The sequence below is a fragment of the Scyliorhinus canicula genome, chromosome 14 (genome assembly GCF_902713615.1).
Source record: "Scyliorhinus canicula chromosome 14, sScyCan1.1, whole genome shotgun sequence".
NCBI lineage: Eukaryota > Metazoa > Chordata > Chondrichthyes > Carcharhiniformes > Scyliorhinidae > Scyliorhinus > Scyliorhinus canicula.
Window position 1 is genome coordinate 65,385,949 of NC_052159.1, and position 20,749 is coordinate 65,406,697.

Here is a 20,749-nt window from a genome sequence, read left to right on the forward strand (position 1 = left end):
CCAGGTCTGTGCAGAGTGCAAACCGCACTTCCATCGGCCAGACAGAGCACATCTGGTAAAGGCCTCCCGCCCCTTTGAGCGCCTCAGCATTGACTTCAAAGGGCCCCTCCCCTCCACTGACCATAACGTGTACTTCCTCAACATCGTTGACGAGTACTCAAGATTCCCCTTCGCCATCCCTGTCATAACATACACACAAGTATATGATGGTGCACAGACAGGCATTAATTGACACATAGGATGACCAATGAACACACAGAACACAGCAGCCAATCACCAGACAGGACACGGCCACTATAAAGCCAGAGGGCACAAGTTTTCCCGCTCTCTTGGGATGCAGCCTCTGAGACAGTCAGAGCCCAGAGCCCTCTTCCCCTCTACAGCCGGGGACCACGCTATCCATATTTTTAACTCCCTCACCTTTGCTGAAGGTGAGGACAAGACAAAGTTCAAAACAGTCCTGCTGAAGCTCGACAGCCACTGTGACATCAAAGTCAACGAGAGCTTTGAACGCTATGTGTTCCAGCAGATGCTTCAGGGTAAGGATGAACCTTTTCAGTCCTTCTTAACCAATCTCCGCATCCTCGCGCAGTCCTGCAACTACGGCTCCACTTCCGAATCCATGATCTGCGACCAGATTGTTTTCGGGGTCCACTCCAATCCCCTTCGCCAGCAGCTCCTTAAAGTTAAGCAGGTCATCCTTACCATCACCATCGAGACCTGTGTCCTACATGAGCATGCTAATAACCAGTACTCCCATATCAAGGCGGCAGAGCACATCTGGTAAAGGCCTCCCGCCCCTTTGAGCGCCTCAGCATTGACTTCAAAGGGCCCCTCCCCCACGATGCGGAGAGGGTGCAGGCCGTAAAACAGCTCCAGGGCCTGAGTCTGGATGAGGGTGGCCATTTCGCGCGCTTTTCCCGGGCTCCTGCGCATGTGCGCAACGACCGAGGGGACGGCTAGGCCGACAACCAAACTGCACATCGTTCGACCGCACCGCGCATACACGGTGGCGCACAGAGCATCCTGACGTCGGCGCCATGATGTGCAACAACTGTGGCTCCGCCCACTTAAAGCGGCAATGTCCCGCGAAATCTCGACGCTGTCTCCAGTGTGGCAAGCTTTGACACTACGCAGCTCTGTGCAGATCTGCTCAACTGCCCAACACACAGCGATCCCAGCCACAGCGCAGGAACGTCCGGTCAGTACAGCAACCTATTGCAGACTCCGACATGGTTCCAGATCCCGACACCGAGGACCTCACATCCCCATTCCGGGTGGGCATCATCACCAAGAATACGATGCTTTCCACAAAAAAGGTTAAACAACTTCCAGTGATGGGCATTAATCCGGACGACGAGTGCTATGCCACCTTTACAGTCAACAAGGCTTGCATACGCTTCAGGCTAGACACCGACGCTTCAGCGAACCTCATTTCGAAGTCTGACCTGGATACCATCCACATCAAGCCGAGCATTCTTCCACTGGCCTGCCAGCTTCTCGACTACAATGGCAATGCCATTGCTGCCAGTGGTTCATGCCACTTGCGGTATCCCATCCTTCTTCAAAAGCCACCCTGCATTTTGAAATTGTAGGGTCCAACAAAGCTTCCTTGCTCGGTGCTCAGGCCTGAAAAATCTTGAATCTTGTGCAGCGGGTTCACACCATGTCGCCCGCTGAGGCAACGGCCTCGTCAGATGCCAACTTCCAAACCCAATTAGATGACATCATAGCACAATACCACAGCGTCTTCGAAGGTATGGGCACACTCCCCTACAGATACAAGATACTTCTGAAACCGTATGTCACACCTGTGGTTCATGCACCACGTTGGGTGCCGGCACCCCTTAAAGACCGCCTCAAGCAGCAGCTGCAAGACCTCCAAGAACAGGGTGTCATTTCTAAGGTCACAGAACCCACGGACTGGGTTAGCTCCATGGTTTGTGTCAAAAGACCGTCAAGGGAACTTCGCATTTGTATCGACCCCAAAGATTTGAACCGTAACATCATGAGGGAACACTACCCTATCCCTAAGCACGAAGAGCTCACCAGCGAAATGGCTCACGCCAAGTTTTTCACAAAGCTCGATGCCTCCAAGGGGTTTTGGCAAATACAGCTGGATGCGTCCAGTCGAAAGCTCTGCACGTTTAACACCCCGTTTGGTCATTACTGTTACACCCAATGCCCTTTGGCATCATCTCCGCCTCGGAGGTGTTCCACCAAATAATGGAGCAAATGACGGAGGGCATCAAGTGGGTGCAAGTGTATGTCGATGACATCATTGTCTGGTCCACAACTCTTCAGGAGCACATCGATCGCCTCAAACAAGTATTCCATAGGATCCACAAGCATGGCCTCCGACTCATCAGAGCCAAATGCTCGTTCGGTCAAGCAGAAATAAAGTTCCTTGGCGACTATATTTCGCAGTTCAGTGTGCAGCCAGATGCAGACAAGGTGTTGGCGATCAACACTATGAAGACACCGGAGGACAAGAAGGCGGTCCTCCGCTTCCTAGGGATGGTCAACTTCCTTGGGACATTTATCCCCAACCTTGCATCTCACACCACAGCTCTCCGCAATCTTGTCAAAAAAACCACCGACTTCCAGTGGCTCCCCGCTCATGAGCGAGTGTGGCGTGAGAACACGGCGAAACTCACCAAGGCCCCGGTACTTGCGTTTTTTGACCCTGCCAAGAAGGCAAAGATCTCCACCGATGCGAGCCAGGCTGGCATTGGGGCAGTACTCCTCCAGCGGGACGAATCCTCCTCCTGGGCCCCAGTCGCATATGCATCTAGAGCCATGATGACACCTACTGAGCAGCGATATGCTCAAATCGAAAAAGAATGCCTGGGCCTCCTCACAGGGATTGACAAATTCCACATGTACGGACTCCTCAAATTCACGGTTGAGACGGACCACAGGCCATTGGTTCACATCATCCAGAAAGACCTCAATGATATGATGCCACGCCTACAACGTATCCTCCTCAAACTCCGACGCTATGAATTCGACCTGGACTACAACCCGGGCAAGGAGCTCATTGTGGCCGACGCACTCTCTCGCTCCATCACCACGCTTTGCGAGCAATCGGACTTCATCTGTCAGTACTCAAGCCACCCCCCCCCCCCCCCCCACGCAACGCTCACACACATCTGCAACTCCTTTAAAGAATTGGCTCATCCTCGCCCTCGTGAGGTGTGCTCTGTATACCACCTTCAGCTGTAACAGCCCCAACCTCGCACATGAAGAATGCTAATCACATTCACATGTTTTGGTCCTGTCCAAAGCTAAAGGAGTACTGGAAGGTGGTTTTTAGGGTAATTTCCAAGGTGGTGCATGTGAAACTGGACCTGGGTCCCGGGAGGCCATATTCGGGGTGTCAGATCAGCCAGGGTTGGAAACGGGTCTCCGGAGCACCTCACATCAGACTCCTTCCTCTATAACCTCTCCCAACTCTTCCTCCCACTTTGCTTTGATCCTTTCCAGTGGTGCCTTATCCTCTTCCAAAATAGCTCCATACACCGCTGACATGACCTCCTTCTTCAGTCCCCTTGTCGTCAGCACCTCCTCCAGCAATAATGGGCAGCACGGTAGCATTGTGGATAGCACCATTGCTTCACAGATCCAGGGTCCCAGATTCGATTCCTGGCTGGGTCACTGTATGTGCGGAATTTACACATCCTCTCAGTGTGTGCATGGGTTTCCTCCGGGTGCTCCGGTTTCCTCCCACAATCCAAAGATGTGCAGGTTAGGTGGATTGGTCATGCTAAATTGCCCTTAGTGTCCAAAATTTCCCTTAGTGTTGGGTGGGGTTACTGGGTTATGGGGATAGGCAGGGCCGGCCCAAGGTACCGGCAACTCGGGCAGTCGCCCGGGGCGCCATGTGCAAGGGGGCGCCAGAGACTCGGGTCCCGCGCATGCGCAGTTGGGCCCGTGCCAACCAGCGCATGCGCAGTGGCCGCCCTCCCCAAGGGCGTCCGCCCCCCCCCTCCTTCCGCCGCCCCCCCCCTCCGTCCGTCCCCTCGGCCCCCCCCCGTCCGCCCCCTCGGCCCCCCCCCATCCGCCCCCTCGGACCCCCCCCGTCCGCCCCCTCGGACCCCCCCTGTCCGCCCCCTCAGCCCCGCCCCCCCAGCCCAGCCCCCCCGCCCCCAACCCCCCGGCCCCGCCCCCCCCAGCCCCGCCCCCCCGAAGGGCGCCGAAGTTCAGCTTGCCCGGGGCGCCAGCAACCCTGGGGCCGGCGCTGGGGATAGGGTGGAGGTGTGGACCTTGGGTAGGTGCTCTTTCCAAGAGCCGGTGCAGACTTGATGGGCCGAATGGCCTCCTGCTGCACTGTAAATTCTATGATATTCCAATGTGGAGGGCGGTTTCTCCGGGAAGCTCTGAATAGAGTGCTTATTTGACCCTTTAATTGCACTCTCATTTAAATTTTAAAATAGTTTCCGTTGATCTTTCTTGTGCTCGGGCAGTGACCCTTTTTTTGCTTGATCCCGAAGTCTTATATTTGGTTGACCTCAAGAGAGTGGCCAATCCACCTAGCCTGCACATCTTCAGATACCTATCAAATTTGTAACATTCTCAGTACGATGTTTGCGTCTTCCATTATTTTTAATGCCACATTATAATTAGCCTTTCAACAGTAAACACAAACGTCAAGAGGCGGAGCGGCAAAGGATAGACAGATATGTATTTTCCCGGTGAATATATTAACAAGGTTGGGCTGGGCGTGAACCTCGATGGGTTGGCGAGCTCCACGCTGACCTACCAATTAGGCACCCGCCCGCGAGAGGCACTGCGGTGCTGAGGGGCAGCCAATCGGGGAGTGGAGGGGGCGCGTGCGTGCGCGCTGTCGCGGGCCGGCGTTCTCGCGAGGCGCGCGTGCGTGCGCGCTGTCGCGGGCCGGCGTTCTCGCGAGGCGTGCCACTTGTGAACGTTGAGCAGAGAAAGAGAGAGAGAGAAAGGTTGAGCGAGGAGGGAGCGGAGAGAGAGGAGAGTGTGCGGGATGAAAGAGGAGAAAGAGAACAAGGGGCGAGAGCGGCGAGTGGAGATCCAGTTCAGAGACAGAGAGGAAGGGGAGAAACGGAAAGATAAAGATGAGAAAAAGGAGGTGCTCACTAAGGTGTGGGCCGCGCTGCTCGCTTTCCATCTTCAAGCACGAAACCGTTTTTTTTTTTGCGGAGGGGGGGGGGGGGGTGAGAGCGTTGCGGGGTTTCCATGGTGACGTGAGCGGTGACGGTGATTGACAGCTGGCTCGCGGGGGCAGCCTCGAGCGCAAGGTCCGCACGCGCGGCTGCACTTGTCTTTCCTCACCGCTGCTACCCAGTCCTTTGGTTTGCTACCTGCTCAATGATAACCCCATTATTCATCATCACTATTATCACCGCGCGTGATTCACACCCATTTATTCCACATTGATGGGTAGAAATGTTTCAACCAAGCATATGGAGAAACGGGCATTGTCCTTTTCATGTGTCTATTCTAAACTGGTTTCTTCCACAACCATTCTCATCTTAATGAACATCTAATGTGCATTTTGGGCTTCTATCTCTGATCATAAATCGTGCCATGGCACAGGTTATTGCTATTTTTAAATTGAATTACTTCGATGTGGTGAAATCCACCCTCCCCCCGCCCCTTTATAGAGAAAAGCAGGAGAGGAGCTTTTTCTGCATCGCTGTCTCACATCGCATGTCGCTGTCATTTTGTTAGCAGTTCATTCATTGTGGAGATAAGGACATCGCATTTCTTCATTGCAATTATTTCCCGGTTTCACCGATCTTTTAAACGGAGTGGATTGCCCCCTAATCCATAAATATTAAAATGTTTGTAAAGGTAGAAGATGTCACCGTTTTGTGCATAACGTTAAACTTTATTAATTATTTGTAGACAAATTTATGTTGCTCATTAATATTGCGTAATTTGTAAATTTGCAGATTGACAGGCTAATTGTAGATGCAGTAGTTACAGGTGGACAAGTGAGCATTAAACAATAAATAAGGGGAAAGTGTAACAAAGGCAACAAAATGATTACCATGAATTTGCATCTGCATATAGACTGGACCAAACAAATTGGCAAAGATGTCTGGAAGATAGAAGCAAATTACTGCAGATGCTGGAATCAGAAATAGAAAATGATGGACAATCTTAGCAGGTCTGACAGCATCTGTGGAGAGAGAAGAGTCTTTGTCAGAATCATCCAGACTCGAAATGTTAGCTCCCTTCTCTCGCCACAGATGCTGTCAGACCTGCTGAGATTGTCCAGCATTTTCTGCTTTTGGTCTGGAAGATGAGTTTGTGGAATACTTTTGTGATAGTTTCCTGAGCTATTAATACATTGTGAAGCTAAATAAGTCAAAGCTGCCTTAGATCTAGTATTGTGCAGTGAGGTGGAGTTAATTAGTAATCTGGCAGCAACAAACCTGCTCAGAAAACGTGATCACAATACAGTTGAATTCCATATTAAGTTTGAAAGCAACATACAGAGAATGTTAAACTTAAAACATAGATTTTTTTGGAAAATATTTTTATTGCGTTTTCATATTTTATATCCAACAATTTATAAATCACAAAATCGTGCAAAAATCAACACATATATTGACAACTGAGCACCTTCACAATAATTGTGGCCGTGACCCACTCTAGTCAGCAAACATATTTTACATTCCCCAATATGGCCAACACACATATTTACAGGCATTTATATACAATTTGGTTTGGGCCTTAGCTTGCCGTCAGACCAGTCCCTTGAGGCTTTATCCCTTGTGTTTGTTTTGAGTGCCTTCGCCCCCACTTCCTCCCCCCCCTTTCCTTCTTCCTCCCTGCCCCGTGGCTTGCCCATGTCTCCATCCCCACCCCCCCCCCCACTCTACTGGTTGCTGGCTGCGAACAGGTCTTGAAACTAGTTGGTGAATGGCTTCCATGTCAAATTTTATTTTCTCCAGCCTGAGAAATTCCGCCAGGTTGGACAGCCAGTCTGCATCCTTGGGTGGTACGGTTGATCGCCAGCCGAGCAAGATTTCCTGGCAGGCGATCAGGTAGGCAAAGGCCAGTGCATTGGCCCCCTTCCCCATGAAAAGCTCTGGCTGATCTGATACCTCAAAGACCGCCACTTCTGGGCATGGCTCCACCCTCACTTCCACAACCCTGGACATAACCTCAAAGAAAGTCATCCAGTAATCCAGTACCCAACAAGTCTGGGACAAGCCCAAAACTTGTGGGTGTGGTTGGCTGGGCCTCCCTGGCATTGTTCGCATTCGGGAAGAACCCACTCATTTGAGTTCTGGTTAGGTGCTCTCAGTGCACCACCTTTAGCTGCGTTAGGCTCAACCCTGCGCATTTGGAGGCGAAGTTCGCCCTGTTCAGTGCTTCGATCCAGAGTCCTGCCCCTGTATGCCTAGTTCCTCCTCCCACCTTTTCCTTCTCTCGTCCGGGGGGAGCTCACCTCCTCCAGCTGCTGCCCGTACATATCCTGGTATCTGGGGCTACATTGTTGTTTATTTGCGGATTATATTTTTGACCTGAATGTATCTCAGGCCATTCCCTATTGGTAGCTGGAACCTCTCTGTGAGTTCCCGCAGGGGCGCTACTCTGTCGTCCTTGTACATGTCCCCAACTGTCAGAGTCCCTCGTCCTGTCGCAAACTTTTGAAGATGGCGTCCATTATTGCGGAAGTAAACCTATGGTTGTTGCATATGGGGGCCATGGTGGTCATTTTGGTTAGGCTAAAGTGTTTCCTCATTAGATACCACATCCAGAGCGTGGCTACTACTACTGGGCTCCTCGAATATTTGGCCAGTGGGGACGGGAGAGCGATTGTGACTAGGGCTTGGATGGATGTCCCTGTCCCGGTTCCTTGACGCATCCCCATACTCTTTTTGAGGCAAAGGCCAAGATGTCGGGCCTCTTTCGCCCCTGAACACCCGGCTCTTCCGATACTCCAAAGATCGCCATCTCCGGACTCGGCACCACCCGTGTTTTGAGTACCGTGGACATTGCCTTAGCGAAACCCTGCCAAAAACCTCTAAACTTCGGGCATGCCCAAAACATTCTCTAAATTTGGGCAGAACGGTAGCACAAATGGATAGCACTGTGGCTTCACAGCGCCAGGGTCCCAGGTTCGATTCCCAGCTGGGTCACTGTCTCTGTGGAGTCTGCATGTTTCCCTGTGTCTGCATGGCGTTCCTCCAGGTGCTCCGGTTTCCTCCCACTAGTCCCGAAAGACATGCTGTTAGGTCATTTGGCCAATCTGAATTCTCCCTCTATGTACCCGAACAGGCGCTGGAAAGTGTCGACTAGAGACTTTTCACAGTAACCATTGCAATGTAAGCCTACTTGTGCAATAAAGATTATTATTATAGACACAGACATCGGGTGAAGGATACGGAGTGTAGTACTACTCAATAGAGAAGATGCGTGGAGAGATCAACCATAGCCATGGCCTGTGCTAGGATCTTTGTATCCGTACTAAGTGGTGAGATGGGCTAGTAGAACCCATACTCCACCGAGTCTTTGTCTTTTTTGGGTATCAGTGATATTGAGGCTTGGGCCAGTGCTGGTAGCAAGCCCCTTACTAGCAAGCCTGCAAATATCTCCTGCAAATAGCACAAGTGGCTAGCACTGTGGCTTCCAGCACCAGGGTACCAGGTTCGATTCCCCGCTGGAACACTGTGCGGAGTCTGCACGTTCTCCCCGTGTCTGCGTGGGTTTCCTCTGGGTGCTCTGGTTTCTTCCCACAGTCCAAAGATAGGCAGGTTAGGTGGGTTGGCCATGCTAAATTTCCCTGAGTGTCCAAAAAGGTTAGGAGGGGTTATTGGGTTACGGGGATAGGGTGGAAGTGAGGGCTTAAGTGGGTTGGTGCAGACTCGATGGGCCGAATGGCCTCCTTCTGCACTGTATGTTCTAAATGCGTCACAGTGCTGCCTTGTATTTTTTGTACAAATCCACCAAAAAATCCATCTGGTACCGATGCCTTCCTTGCCTGTATGGAGTTCATACTCTCCATGACTGCTCCCATTCTAGTGGTGCTTATGTGCTTATAGTCCCTATCTTCCCCCATGACCGGCATGTCCAGTCCATGGAGGAACTGCTTCAACTTCAAGTCCCCTCATCCCCCAGTAGAAAGTTGCGAAAGCTTCATGGTTCTTTTCTGGCTCAGCGACTCGTCTGCCGCTTCTGTCTTTGACCTGAGCTTTTTCCCTGTGGCTGACTGCTTTATCAGCTAGTGAGCCAGCAGGCAGCTGGCCTTGTCACCATTTTCGTAAAGGTCCCCCGTGACTGCCGGAGCTGGTGCACTCTGCTGGAGAGCAGGTTGAAGTTCATAAGCAAGTTTTTACTCTCCGCCAGCAGTTCCACCGTTGGGGCCCTGGAGTATTGCCAATCCACCTCCAGTATGGAGACGCCTAGCTGTTGCCTGGCTGCATGGTTGGAGATTACAATTGTGAAGTATACCGCTCCCACTACCCATGGAAGCACCGATTTCTCCACTACAAAGAATCGATCCTCGAGTAGACCCTGTGGACCTGGGAGAAGGAGAACTTTCTTTCCCCTGGATGCGTGAAGCTCCAATGGTCCACTGCCCCCATCTGCTCCTTGAAGGTGTTCAGGTTCTTTGCCATATTCGTCAGTTTCCATGACTTGGGGCTGGATCTGTGTCCGTGAGTCCTGTATGCAGTTAAAGTTCCTCCCTACCATGATCAGCTAGTGTGTGCCTATGTTGTGGATTTCTGCCATGGTTTTCTTTATGAAATCAGTGTTGTCCTAGTTGGGGGCGTACATGTTTACCAGGACCACTAACCATGACATCCTGTTCCCCCGAGTCTGTAACTGTCTTTGTCAGCATAAAGGCTGACTTCTTGTTTAGTAGTATGGCCACGCCCCCAGCCTCATCCTGTAACACGATTGGTGAGTCTGACCCACCTAACTCTTCCATACCCACAGTCAGTCCTTCTCCCTCAGGTGTGTCTCCTGGAGGAAGATAACATCGGCCCTCAGAATTTTCCAATGGGCGAAAACTCTGTACTTCTCACTGGGACGTTGAATCCCCTGATGACCCAAGTGACTATCCTGATGGGGGGATTCTGCCCCCCATCTTCCTGCACGGTCAACCACCTCGTGGATACGCCCCTATCTACCGGAGTTTCCCTTTGTTTGGGGGCCATCCAGGGTGGCCGCATTCAACTACATTCCATGTGTCAACACCCTTCCGCTTCAAGATTCCCTTTGTCCAGGGGCCATCCAAGATGGCTGTCCTTACCATTCACTCCATGTGGCTGAGCCCCTGCACTCTGGGGCCTCTTTGCTTCTGGCTCCAACAAGATGGTCGCTCTTGGTGCTGCTGTTTCTGCTGTCACAATGTGCAGCCTGTCGTAAGCAGCATTCTACCCATTCCCCCCCCTTTCTTGGGTCTGTCCTCCCCTCTTCCCCCCCCCCCTCTCTGTGCTCCTATGGCCCCCCTCCTGTCTGCCCCCTTCTTCCCCCAACCCCCACTTTCTAGCAGTATTTCCTTCCCCCCCTTCTGCCACGTACTCCATCCCTCCCTGTCTGGAGCTGTGCCGCAGCCCCCCTTTCACCTGTGCCTCCCTGCACACCCCCCCCCCCCCCCCAACCCCCTGGAACGATCCCTGTCTTCTCCCACCCGTTATGTTCTTACCCCTCCCCCTTCACCAGTTTCTACACCTCTCTACTCTCAATCCTCCTTTCTGGGACTCAAAGCTAGGTCGAAAGCAAGGCAATTCTGTCCCACTCAAATGTATTTTTCTTTAAAATAGGTTTGCCTTCACTGTTGGCTCTGTTGCTGCTGCTTTCCCAGGACTATGTCCGCGCACTAATCCGCCTGCCTTGGCCAGTGTGGTGAAGTAGAATTCTTTTTCCTGGAAGGTTATTCACAATTTGGCCAGGTGCAGCTTATAAAACCGCACCCCACTCTTCTACAGGGCCGCCTTGGCTGTATTAAATTCAGCGGAGCTCTTGGCCAGGTCTGCCCCAATGTCCTGGTAGACTCTGATTGAATGGCCTTCCCAGTGGCAGGACCAAGTGTGCCTTGCCAGTTCAGGATATTCTCTCTATCCTGGTAGCGGCGCAGCTTCACTATTACGGCCATTGGCTGCTCCCGTACTTTTGGTTTTGGCTGGAGTGACCTCTGGGCTCTGTCTGTCTTCGGGGGTTTGGGAAGGCTGTCCTTTCTGTAGCCACCTGGGGCGCCCACTTCCCGATTCCAAAACGGAGACCCGCAAAGAATACAGGGAAAATTGGCCAGGCACAAGAAAACAAGCAGGTGCAAGTTTTCCTGTGTATTAAGACTTGCAGAACCCAGACAGAACCAAAACCAGTAGCCATCTCAATATGAATGAGCAATCCCCAGAAACAATTAGAAACATTGAAGCAATCGGGACCAAACCAGACTCCCCGGCGCCAGCGGGAGCCACGACAAAGGAAGGCCAACGGACACACAGGAACCGCCCAGCGATCAGGGAACAGTTCCAGTATTGGAGAAATCGATTGAAACGATTGGGACATGGTCCAATTAATTGGGACCAGGTCCGGGGGTCCGCCCAAAAGGGCGCAAAACCCCTGGGGATGATAAAATAGAGTCCCCAAGTTCAGTTCGTCCTTCTCGGCAGGTTTTCTTTGCAGCTCTAAAGAACTCTTGACTGTGACTCTCAACAAGGAGAGACCTGCCTAGCAGCTGCACCAACCAAATAAGTCTCCAGTCAACGCACGCTACGAGATAGGCGCTCCTAGCTACTATTCCATACCAGCTTGAAACCTGCAGCCTCAGAACCGAACAAAGGCCATTGTACCTCTGACCTAGTGGGCCATTCCAAAAGCTAAGTATAGGCCTTTAGTGTTAGTGATAGTCTAGTAAGTAGAGTTTTGTGCATGAGTAGTGATTGTGTGTATAATAAATGTTTTTTGATTTGAAACTTACTAACTGGTGTACTGAGTTATTGATCAGCACTTGGCTTTGAACCTCGTGGTGGTATCAGAAAGATACCTGGCGACTCTAGAGCAAAGGTAATTAAAACAGAGCAATTAAGTAAAAGCACACCGAGCAACATTTATTGGCGACCTCTGACGGGACTCGACTTAGAAGTGGCCCCCCCACTCCGAGATAATCCGAAAATTTGAATTAGAATCCAATTGGGAACAGAAATAACCACAAGTGTTCAAGCAGTTCTGATCAATCCTCCAGAATTCAGAAGTGATAATGCATGCGTACTAACAGGGATATAAGGTAAACCTGATAGATTTTGTTGTGAAAAACTGTCGGGAGTTTGTATTCCGGAAATTAGCGAAAGCCGTACCCGTGTTTGCAGCACCGCTTTATTACCCCTTGTTCCAAATTTAAAGAGAATTCAGATAGGAAAAATGGCAATGAAGGCAATGGGACGCCTTATGAACCCGCAGGAATTCGTGGTCGCAGCAACCAGTAGGATAGGACACTGTCCCGTTTGGGAAGAAGAGATTCGAAAGTACCTCAAAGGGAAGGGATGGCCCCTTTGGAGTGAATTTTGTGCAAATGAGGAAACAGGTCCCGGGAGTATAGGACATACTTGGTGGGAGAACCTGACCGAAATCCATAAGAAGAGCTGAGGGAAAGCTCGCAAGCCGATGACAATCGTGTCCTGTCTGGCACAATTGCGAGGCACAGAGGAGGTCGTTCGGACGCTCCGTAAAGAGATAGATGAGAGGAATAGAATGAGTAAAGTCGATGTTAGTGAGACAGAGAAGGAGAATATAGAATTAAAAGGGAAGTTGGAGGCGAAAGACAGAGAGGTGGATGATGCCAAGAGGGCACACCAGTCTTGTCTGGCGCACTTGTGCAGCTTCCAGACCCAATATGACAAGGCCTACCAGGACACACAATGTGCGGTCCTGGTAAGAGAAGAAACAGAACAACAGGTAGAGGCATTGCAAAAGCAGTGCAGCGATTTAAAAGCAGCATTACGAGCACTCCATGCTTCCACCACGGAGCAGACAAAGCTCAGTAGATCACGCGAAGTGCCGGAAGCAGATTGCAGAACTGCAGTCTCTGCTTTCAGTCCAGAATGGATTCCAAAGCACATTTGGATCCCAATTAAATGAGGAAAAAGGCCCCGATTGGCAAGAGTTAAATGAGACAGCGCATAGGTATGTGCACGGAACATTTGCGCAAGAAAAGCCCCAGAAGAGAAGAGCACCCCAACCCCCCACAGAGCAGATAGATCACACCCCCATGAATCCAGTAACTACCCACCGCAGTGCAGCATCACAAGGAGACACAGATTTCCTTTATACAACCCCCTTAACCGTGACCCAATTACGGGACGCGTGCAAAAAGATCACACCGTTCCTCCCCACCTCAGACCCCCACCAATTCTTTGCTAAAGTTAAGCAGCAGGTGACCATGTACGGCCTGGATGAGCGAGAGCAAGTGAAGCTCACAGTTTTGAGCCTAGACCCTTCCGTTCTAGCAGCCCTTCCCGACCCACAGTATGGAGGAGGAGGCACCCTAGCAGAGATACAGACGGTGATCCTAGGTGCGATCAGTTACAATAGAGGTGACCCCGTTGAAGGCCTGAACAGATGCAGGCAGAAGAAAACCGAACACCCCACAGCGTTTGCTGGACGCCTGTGGATCCATTTCACGGCAGTTTTCGGAGACTTAGCCCGCGCCCATTTGAACCCAGAAAACATGGCCAAATGGACCCGAATCCTGATCTCTCATGTCACACAGGCAGGACAGAGAGCTTGTGCGAATTATGACCCCTCAGATGAGGCCCACAACGAAATATGGGTTTTAAAAAGGTTGTCCCACGCTTGGGAGCAATCCGTACACAATAAACCTGCGTTTAGGAAACCCGAAGAAGAGCAGGCAGAGGCAGATATTCACGTAGTAAAGACGCACCAAAACCCCGCATGGGTAAATGAAGGTAGAAACAGCCCACCACAGAAATCTCAGGAATGTTATAACTGTGGTCAATTAGGACACTTTGCACGAGAGTGCAATGCCCCACAAAAGCCACAGAGAGCCCAGCAGACAGGCACTCTAAATAGGAATAGGACAAAGCCTATTCACAGTGTAAGCGCCCATTCAGACCAGACAGACATGAACGGCACTGACTGACGGTGTTCGGGCTCCCCAACTTGGGTCTGCGACACCCTTTGGGATAGGTCCGGCCGACCAGTCGTTGCAGCAAAAGTACGGGGTCAGCCCGTTGAATTTCTTTGGGACACAGGAGGGTCCCGCACAACACTTAATTCCTCCACCATGTTCCAAAAAGACACGTGGCCCACTAGACACCATCACCCTCAGCGGCTTTACAGGCCACTCACAGCAGGGACACATCACAGCCCCTGTATCCATTCAGATTGGCAATATTACAACCAAACACCCCGTAGTTTTAGTTGATCTGCCCCACACAGCAGAACACATTTTGGGAATTGATTTCATGAGCTCCCACAACCTCTCATTCGATGCAGTAAACAAATGTGTCTGGAAAATGACAAAGACAGCAAGAGCCCCCGCCACGCTCACAGTAGGAGATTATGCTAATAGGATCAGCGCAGTCGGCGAATACTGGTTTGACCTGAGCACAATTAGCACAGACAAGCAGGTTAGGGCAGTTCTGCAGAAAATCAAAGCAGCATTTGCACATCATAAACACGACTGTGGCAGGATGGCTGGCTCGGTTCAGATTACAGGACCTGATCCTAGACCCCAGAAGCAATACGGATTTCCCCAAAAAGCAGAGGGAGAAATCTCAAAAGTGATTGATAGCTTATTAGAACAGGGCGTACTAAGATCAGTAGCCTCCACTAATAATGCCCCGATTTGGCCAGTAAAAAAACCCGATGGATCATGGCGACTGACCATCGATTACCGGAAACTCAACAAAGTCACCCCAGCAGCAGCCCCCACTGTAGCCACAAGTCCCGAGACCATGCTCAAACAGGGACTCCATTCACGATATTTTACGGTTTTGGACATCAGTAACGGATTCTGGTCCATTCCATTGGCTAAAGCGTGCCAGTATAAATTTGCGTTCACTTTCAAAGGTCAGCAATATACGTGGACATGCCTCCCACAAGGATTCCACAACTCCTCCATTTTCCACCGACAGCTGGCAAATGGTTTATCTAAATTTTCGCGCCCCGAATGTCTGGTCCAGTACGTAGACAACCTATTACTGCAGACAGACACAAAGTGAGAGAACATCTCACTTCTGTCAGAACTCCTAGGGCTACTGCAGCAGATTGGATGTAAAGTTAACCCCAAAAAGGCCCAAATTATGGAAGACAAAGTGGTATATTTGGGAACAATTATCATGCGCGGTAAACGCGAGATCGAGCATAAAAGGATTGACTCGATTGTCAAATTGCCCCTTCCCCAGAACGTGTCAGCCTTCCGGTCGTTTTTAGGTCTGGTTGGCTACTGCCGAAACCACATAGACGCTTTCGCCACCAAAGCAGCGCCCCTCTCCGACCTCCTAAAGAAGAAAGCTCCTTGGGAATGGCTTCCGCAGCATACGGAGGCCGTGGATGCTTTAAAACACGCACTCCTCGCAGCCCCCGCGCTACACGTTCCAGACCCACTTTCCCCCTATGCTCTAGAGGTAGCTAGCACAGATCGCACCCTTTCGGCCGTGCTCCTCCAGGAACCGCACGAACAGTTAAGACCCGTGGCATACACATCAAGAGTTTTAGATCCTGTGGAGCAGGGATTTCCGGCCTGTGAAAGGCACCTGCTCGCAGTTTTCTGGGCAGTTCAATAGTTTTCATATATAACCGGACTAAACCCCATCACAATCCTCATGGAAAACACCCCCACACAACTTTTATTAGATGGACGATTTAAGGACGCACAGTAAGCCAGATCCGAGCAGCCAGATGGACCCTTTTGCAGGGATGGGACATCACTGTTAAAAGGACTAAGACCCACACTTTCCTAGCCGACAACCTACAGTACCCAGGCACCCCCCATGAATGTGAGATTATCTCACCACACCACAACACAGGCCCCTTCATCGCTAAAACACCTCCCAAGAAGATAGGAAGTTCACCCCAGAGACCCCAGCACACAGACACGTGCGCACCCCTGAGAATATATGTGGATGGTTCTTCCACTGTATTAGATGGGAAACGCATAACAGGATGAGGAATTTATGTAGAGGACGCGCAGGGACGCGCCCTAGAAGAAATCTCATTAAAACTGCCAGGACATTTAGGCTCGCGGGCAGCAGAACTGGCAGCCATTGCTTATATCGTAGATCACCCCGATTCCTTCCCCAGCCCAGCAGACATATACTCGGACAGCCTCTATGTCTGCAACAGCCTAACAGAATTCCTACCCCTGTGGGAAGCAAGAGGATTTGTTTCCGCAGACGGAATACCCCTACCATCAGCCCCATTACTCCGCCACATCTTAGAACAAGCAAAGGACAGGACATATGGAATCATAAAAGTTCGCAGTCACCACTGTTCTTCCCCACCTGAAAATGTAAAAGCTGATGCACTAGCTAAAGCAGGTTCCAGGCATGGTTATTTTTGGAACCCCCCCGAAAGCGCCCCAGTACACGCAGTGCAGGTCTCACAGACCAATATCCAAGATTTAGTGCAGGCCCAGAAACAAGACGAAAAGCTCAGGGAGATTTTAACGGGAAACTTCCCAGCCCCGTACGATAAGTTTAGGAATTCTCTGACCACACACGATGGTGTGATCCTGAAAGACACTCTTTATGTGGTTCCTAAGCAGGACAGGAATCAACTCATTTGTTTGTTCCATGATAGTCATGGACCAGGGAATTGAGCCCACTGCAGCCCACCTCAGGCAGCTCTGTTGGTGGCCGAATTTAAAAGGAGATATCACCCACTATGTTGAGAATTGCCTCATCTGTGCCCAAAACAATCCGGACAGGTATGTGAAAAAAGCTCAACTTAGCCACACTCGCCGCGTTAATGGCCCCTGGACTAACCTCCAGATTGATTTTATAGGACCCTTACCCCCTTGCAGAAATGGTTACAAATATGTGTTGGCGGTTATCGACACATTTACAAAATGGGTAGAGGCTTCCCATCAAGGACAAATATGGCGAAGACCACAGCCAAAATTCTGACCCACCACATCTTTACGAGATGGGGACTCCCCTGCAGCATTGAATCCGACCAAGACTCCCATTTTACGGGACGTGTTATGAAAAACGTCCTAACTATATTTGGCATTACCCAAAAATTCCATATCGCATACCACCCCCAGTCAAGTGGTATTGTGGAAAGAATGAATCGGACCCTAAAAGCCACCCTCAGAAAGATGGTTCAACAGAACAACAGCACTTGGGACTCAGTCCTCCCATTTGCTCTCATGTTTTTACGGAACACTGTTTCCACATCCACAGGTTACACCCCCCACACTCTCATGACCGGACTCCCCATGAAAGGCACAGAATATTTATTAGGACTTGACTTGACCAGCCCCGAAGTGACGGCCCTCACCTGCGAGAACGCTGTGCGACAGCGTGTAGAGAATGTTAAAACGGCTCAGCTAGCAGCCGCAGTAAAACTAGGCACCAGAAAGAAACAGAGCAAGGCCTGTTTCGACAAGACAGTGCATGCGACTGAGTTTGAAGTAGGGCAGCAGGTTATGCTACCCCTTTACAACCCCAGCACATTCCTGTCACCTAAGTATTCGGGTCCGTACTCCATTTTGGACAAAGTAAGCCCCTCCGTGTATAAAATAAGGTTCCCCAACGGAAAGACTGCGTGGTTTCATATTAACCAGCTCAAGGCATATGGCTTGCAGTCCAACCACGCACACCACGTCATGCTCGCCGCAGCAGATGACCACGCCCCGCCCACAGGAAACGTATTCCTACCCTCCTCCAGCCCGACCAGCCCATCCACGGATTCGACCTTGACTCCGCCCCCTAACTCTAGACTCCGCCCCGGCACGCCCACAAGCAGCAGCAGCGACAGTGACTCAGACGATAGCCACAGCACACCTCGCTACCGTCCCCGTGCAACAGGCCCCACTCCCAGCGACTCTGACCACGACTCGAGTGATCCTTTCCTGATCACATTCCTTAATACCCCACACCCAACATCTCCGCCCTACGAAGACAACCCCGACTCCATTACCACAGAACTGGACACAAGTATTTGGCACCGCGACAATTCGTTCAGGCTCGTCCGGAACGATGAGATGAACCCCAAGTCACATCACGCAGCTTTGGCAACCCTTATCCACACAAGAGTATGGCATCCGGGAGAAGATGATGACATTGAGTCTGACTCCCAAAACGAGAATCCCTTTGCGACCCTGTTTGCAACAGAAAACTGAGGTGTCCAGATGATGTTTACAAAGGAACCGCTTAAGAGAGAAACGGTGTCCTTTCTGATGGAACCTTCACGATATTCGTTGCATGTTTGTTTGTGTTTGTCAAATGTTCTTTGTTTCCATTTAAACAACCTTCCACAGCCCCACGCCAAATTTGTCCGCAGATACCTATGAGAACTCGACGGCATGCTTATCAGCCGAAACCGCTGAGAACTTGCCTGCACCCTGTTCATAACTGCTCTTCCGATTCGACGGTAGAAGCATTACTGCAACCCCCCACGATGACTACATTCTTGCCCCTTCTTGCTGGTTACTCAGGCAGTGGAGACACGGCACTAACCCCCATCCTGTCTGAGGACCCCCCTCTGGTCAGCAAAGCTCGGGTAGAGCACAGCCCACCCTACCCGGGGATTCCATCCAACTCTTAACCGTCACGGTCCATACGCAACTCATTTTGGCTCTTTTGGTTCAAAAGTTTTTGTTTTGTTTTAAGGTGACCCTTCGGTTGCTACCCCTCCAGCTATTTACATCCTCAAACATTTGGATGGTAAATCACACAGGCTGCGAGACGGCTCGCACTGTTTCAGTAATTTTAAGTGTGTCTTGTCCTGAAATTCGGTTGAAAAAAAAATGAGGGAGTCACAGATGGTGACCAATTATAAAGGGTAATTGGCACTAAAAGAACAAACATACTAACGCACGAGATCTTAAACAAGATAATAACAGAAATTATGCTTGTATTCACAGAATTCCAGAAGCTCCAGGACAAGAAGAGAAGAAAGAAGAGAAGAAAGAAGAGAGAAGACAAGATGAAGACGACCTCCATCTTTGTTGCTGCAGTCATAAGATGCATTTGGTTGCGTGCGAACGCGAACCCCCTCACCCCCACCCCCCCAGGTCATCAATCATTCACTCCCCCATAGTACACAGAGTCCAGTGACAAGTAACAGTACCCCAACATGGTGTGATAAGTTTATCACATGGTACTCCCTTTCGTATGTTGTCGAATCGCTTCTAGCATTAGAAATACTCTGCAGCATCTTGCAGACTATCCGCATGAGGAAATGGTGAAGGAGAGCCTACCGCTCTCGCATCCCGGTATACAGGATAAGATCCCCTATTTTCGGTTTCCACCAGCCCCCCGAGCCCCTTGATCTAGAATAAAGGACATTCGTTTTGTTTGTGCGTCTTCGTTGTAAATAAAGGGAGATCTTCATTTGTGACCAAAAGATTGTAAAACTCTGGGCGCGATTCTCCCAGACAGGGAGAAATCGTAAGGCTGGTGTCAAAACCGGGCGGGTTTGATGCCAGCCTCCCCCTCCCCGACCAGGAACCGATTCTGGTCCCCGGTCGGGGCTAGTATGCCGCGGCCGTGAACTCCGGCATCGCGGGCTTAACGAATTTCGTTAAGCCCGCTTGCCAGAGTTTGCGACGGCTGATGCGTCACATGACGTCAGCCGCGCATGCGCGGATTGGAAGACTCCAACCCGCGCATGCGCGGATGACGTCATCACGCATTTGCGCGAAACCCGCGCATGTGCGGGCCGGGATGCCCCTCAGCCGCCCCGCGAAGTGATACAGCGGGGCGGCGGAAGGACAAAGAGTGCGCGGGAATCGGACCCGCTGCCCGCGATCGGTGCCCATCGATCGCGGGCCCATGGCACCCTTGGCACGGCCGTGGTACTGCCGTGCCAATCGGCGCCATGGTTGCCAAGATCGGGACTTTACGGCCGTTTTTACGAACGGCCAGACCAGGTGTGTTTGCCGTTCGTAAAAACGGCCGTAAAGGGCTTGGAATTCGGCCCATCGGCCAGCTGTGAATCGCTGCTCGCCGTAAAAAAACGGCGGCAGCGATTCGTGTCGGGAGTCGGGCGTGGGGGGGGGGGGGGGGAGAATAGCGGGAGGGCGTCGGACTAGCGTGGCCGTAAAAATTTACGTCGTAAGTACGGAGAATTGCGCCCTCTGTGTTGGACTGCCAAACCAGAGGAAAATGTGAATGCTGCTATTTGTACAGTTAGGAAGTTAGTATGTTTGAATGAGTTAAGTGAGAGTAGTTTATTGAGGATAGTTAGAGGTTCCAGTTTTTTTTTGTGTTGTAATGCATGTCCTTTTATGACATAGCGCCCCTTAGAATTGTTAGTTAAAATTTTTATTGCATAGTTGTGGTCAGTGAAGAGGCCAAGCAAGAGTGCTCACTGGGTCAGGGAATGAAGACACCGCAACAATGTGATCCTTCACGCTTCGCGTTGACGATCACATGGAGGGAGTGTAGCCACCTGGGGTGGCCACTTCCCGATTCCAAAATGGAGACCCGCAAAGAATACAGGGAAAATTGGCCAGGCACAAGAAAACAACCAGGTGCAAGGTTTCCTGTGTATCAAGACTTGCAGAACCCAAACAGAACCGAAACCAGTAACCATCTACTCCCCGGCGCCAGCGGGA

General features: G+C 51.0%; 1 protein-coding gene across 6 annotated transcripts in view; it reads left to right on the top strand.

Annotated features, from left to right (window-relative positions):
• Window positions 1–4,904: 4,904 nt before the first annotated feature.
• upf3a (UPF3A regulator of nonsense mediated mRNA decay) overlaps window positions 4,905–20,749 on the top strand; it is a 153,402-nt gene continuing 137,557 nt past the window's right edge. For 5 of the 6 annotated variants that reach the window (XM_038818912.1, XM_038818913.1, XM_038818915.1 and 2 more), the window contains exon 1: window positions 4,905–5,116. In XM_038818912.1, coding sequence (XP_038674840.1) covers window positions 5,000–5,116 — 117 coding nt within the window. In that variant the 5' untranslated portion in view covers window positions 4,905–4,999. The remainder of the gene's footprint in view (window positions 5,117–20,749) is intronic. The other variant, XM_038818917.1, reaches the window with a different exon arrangement.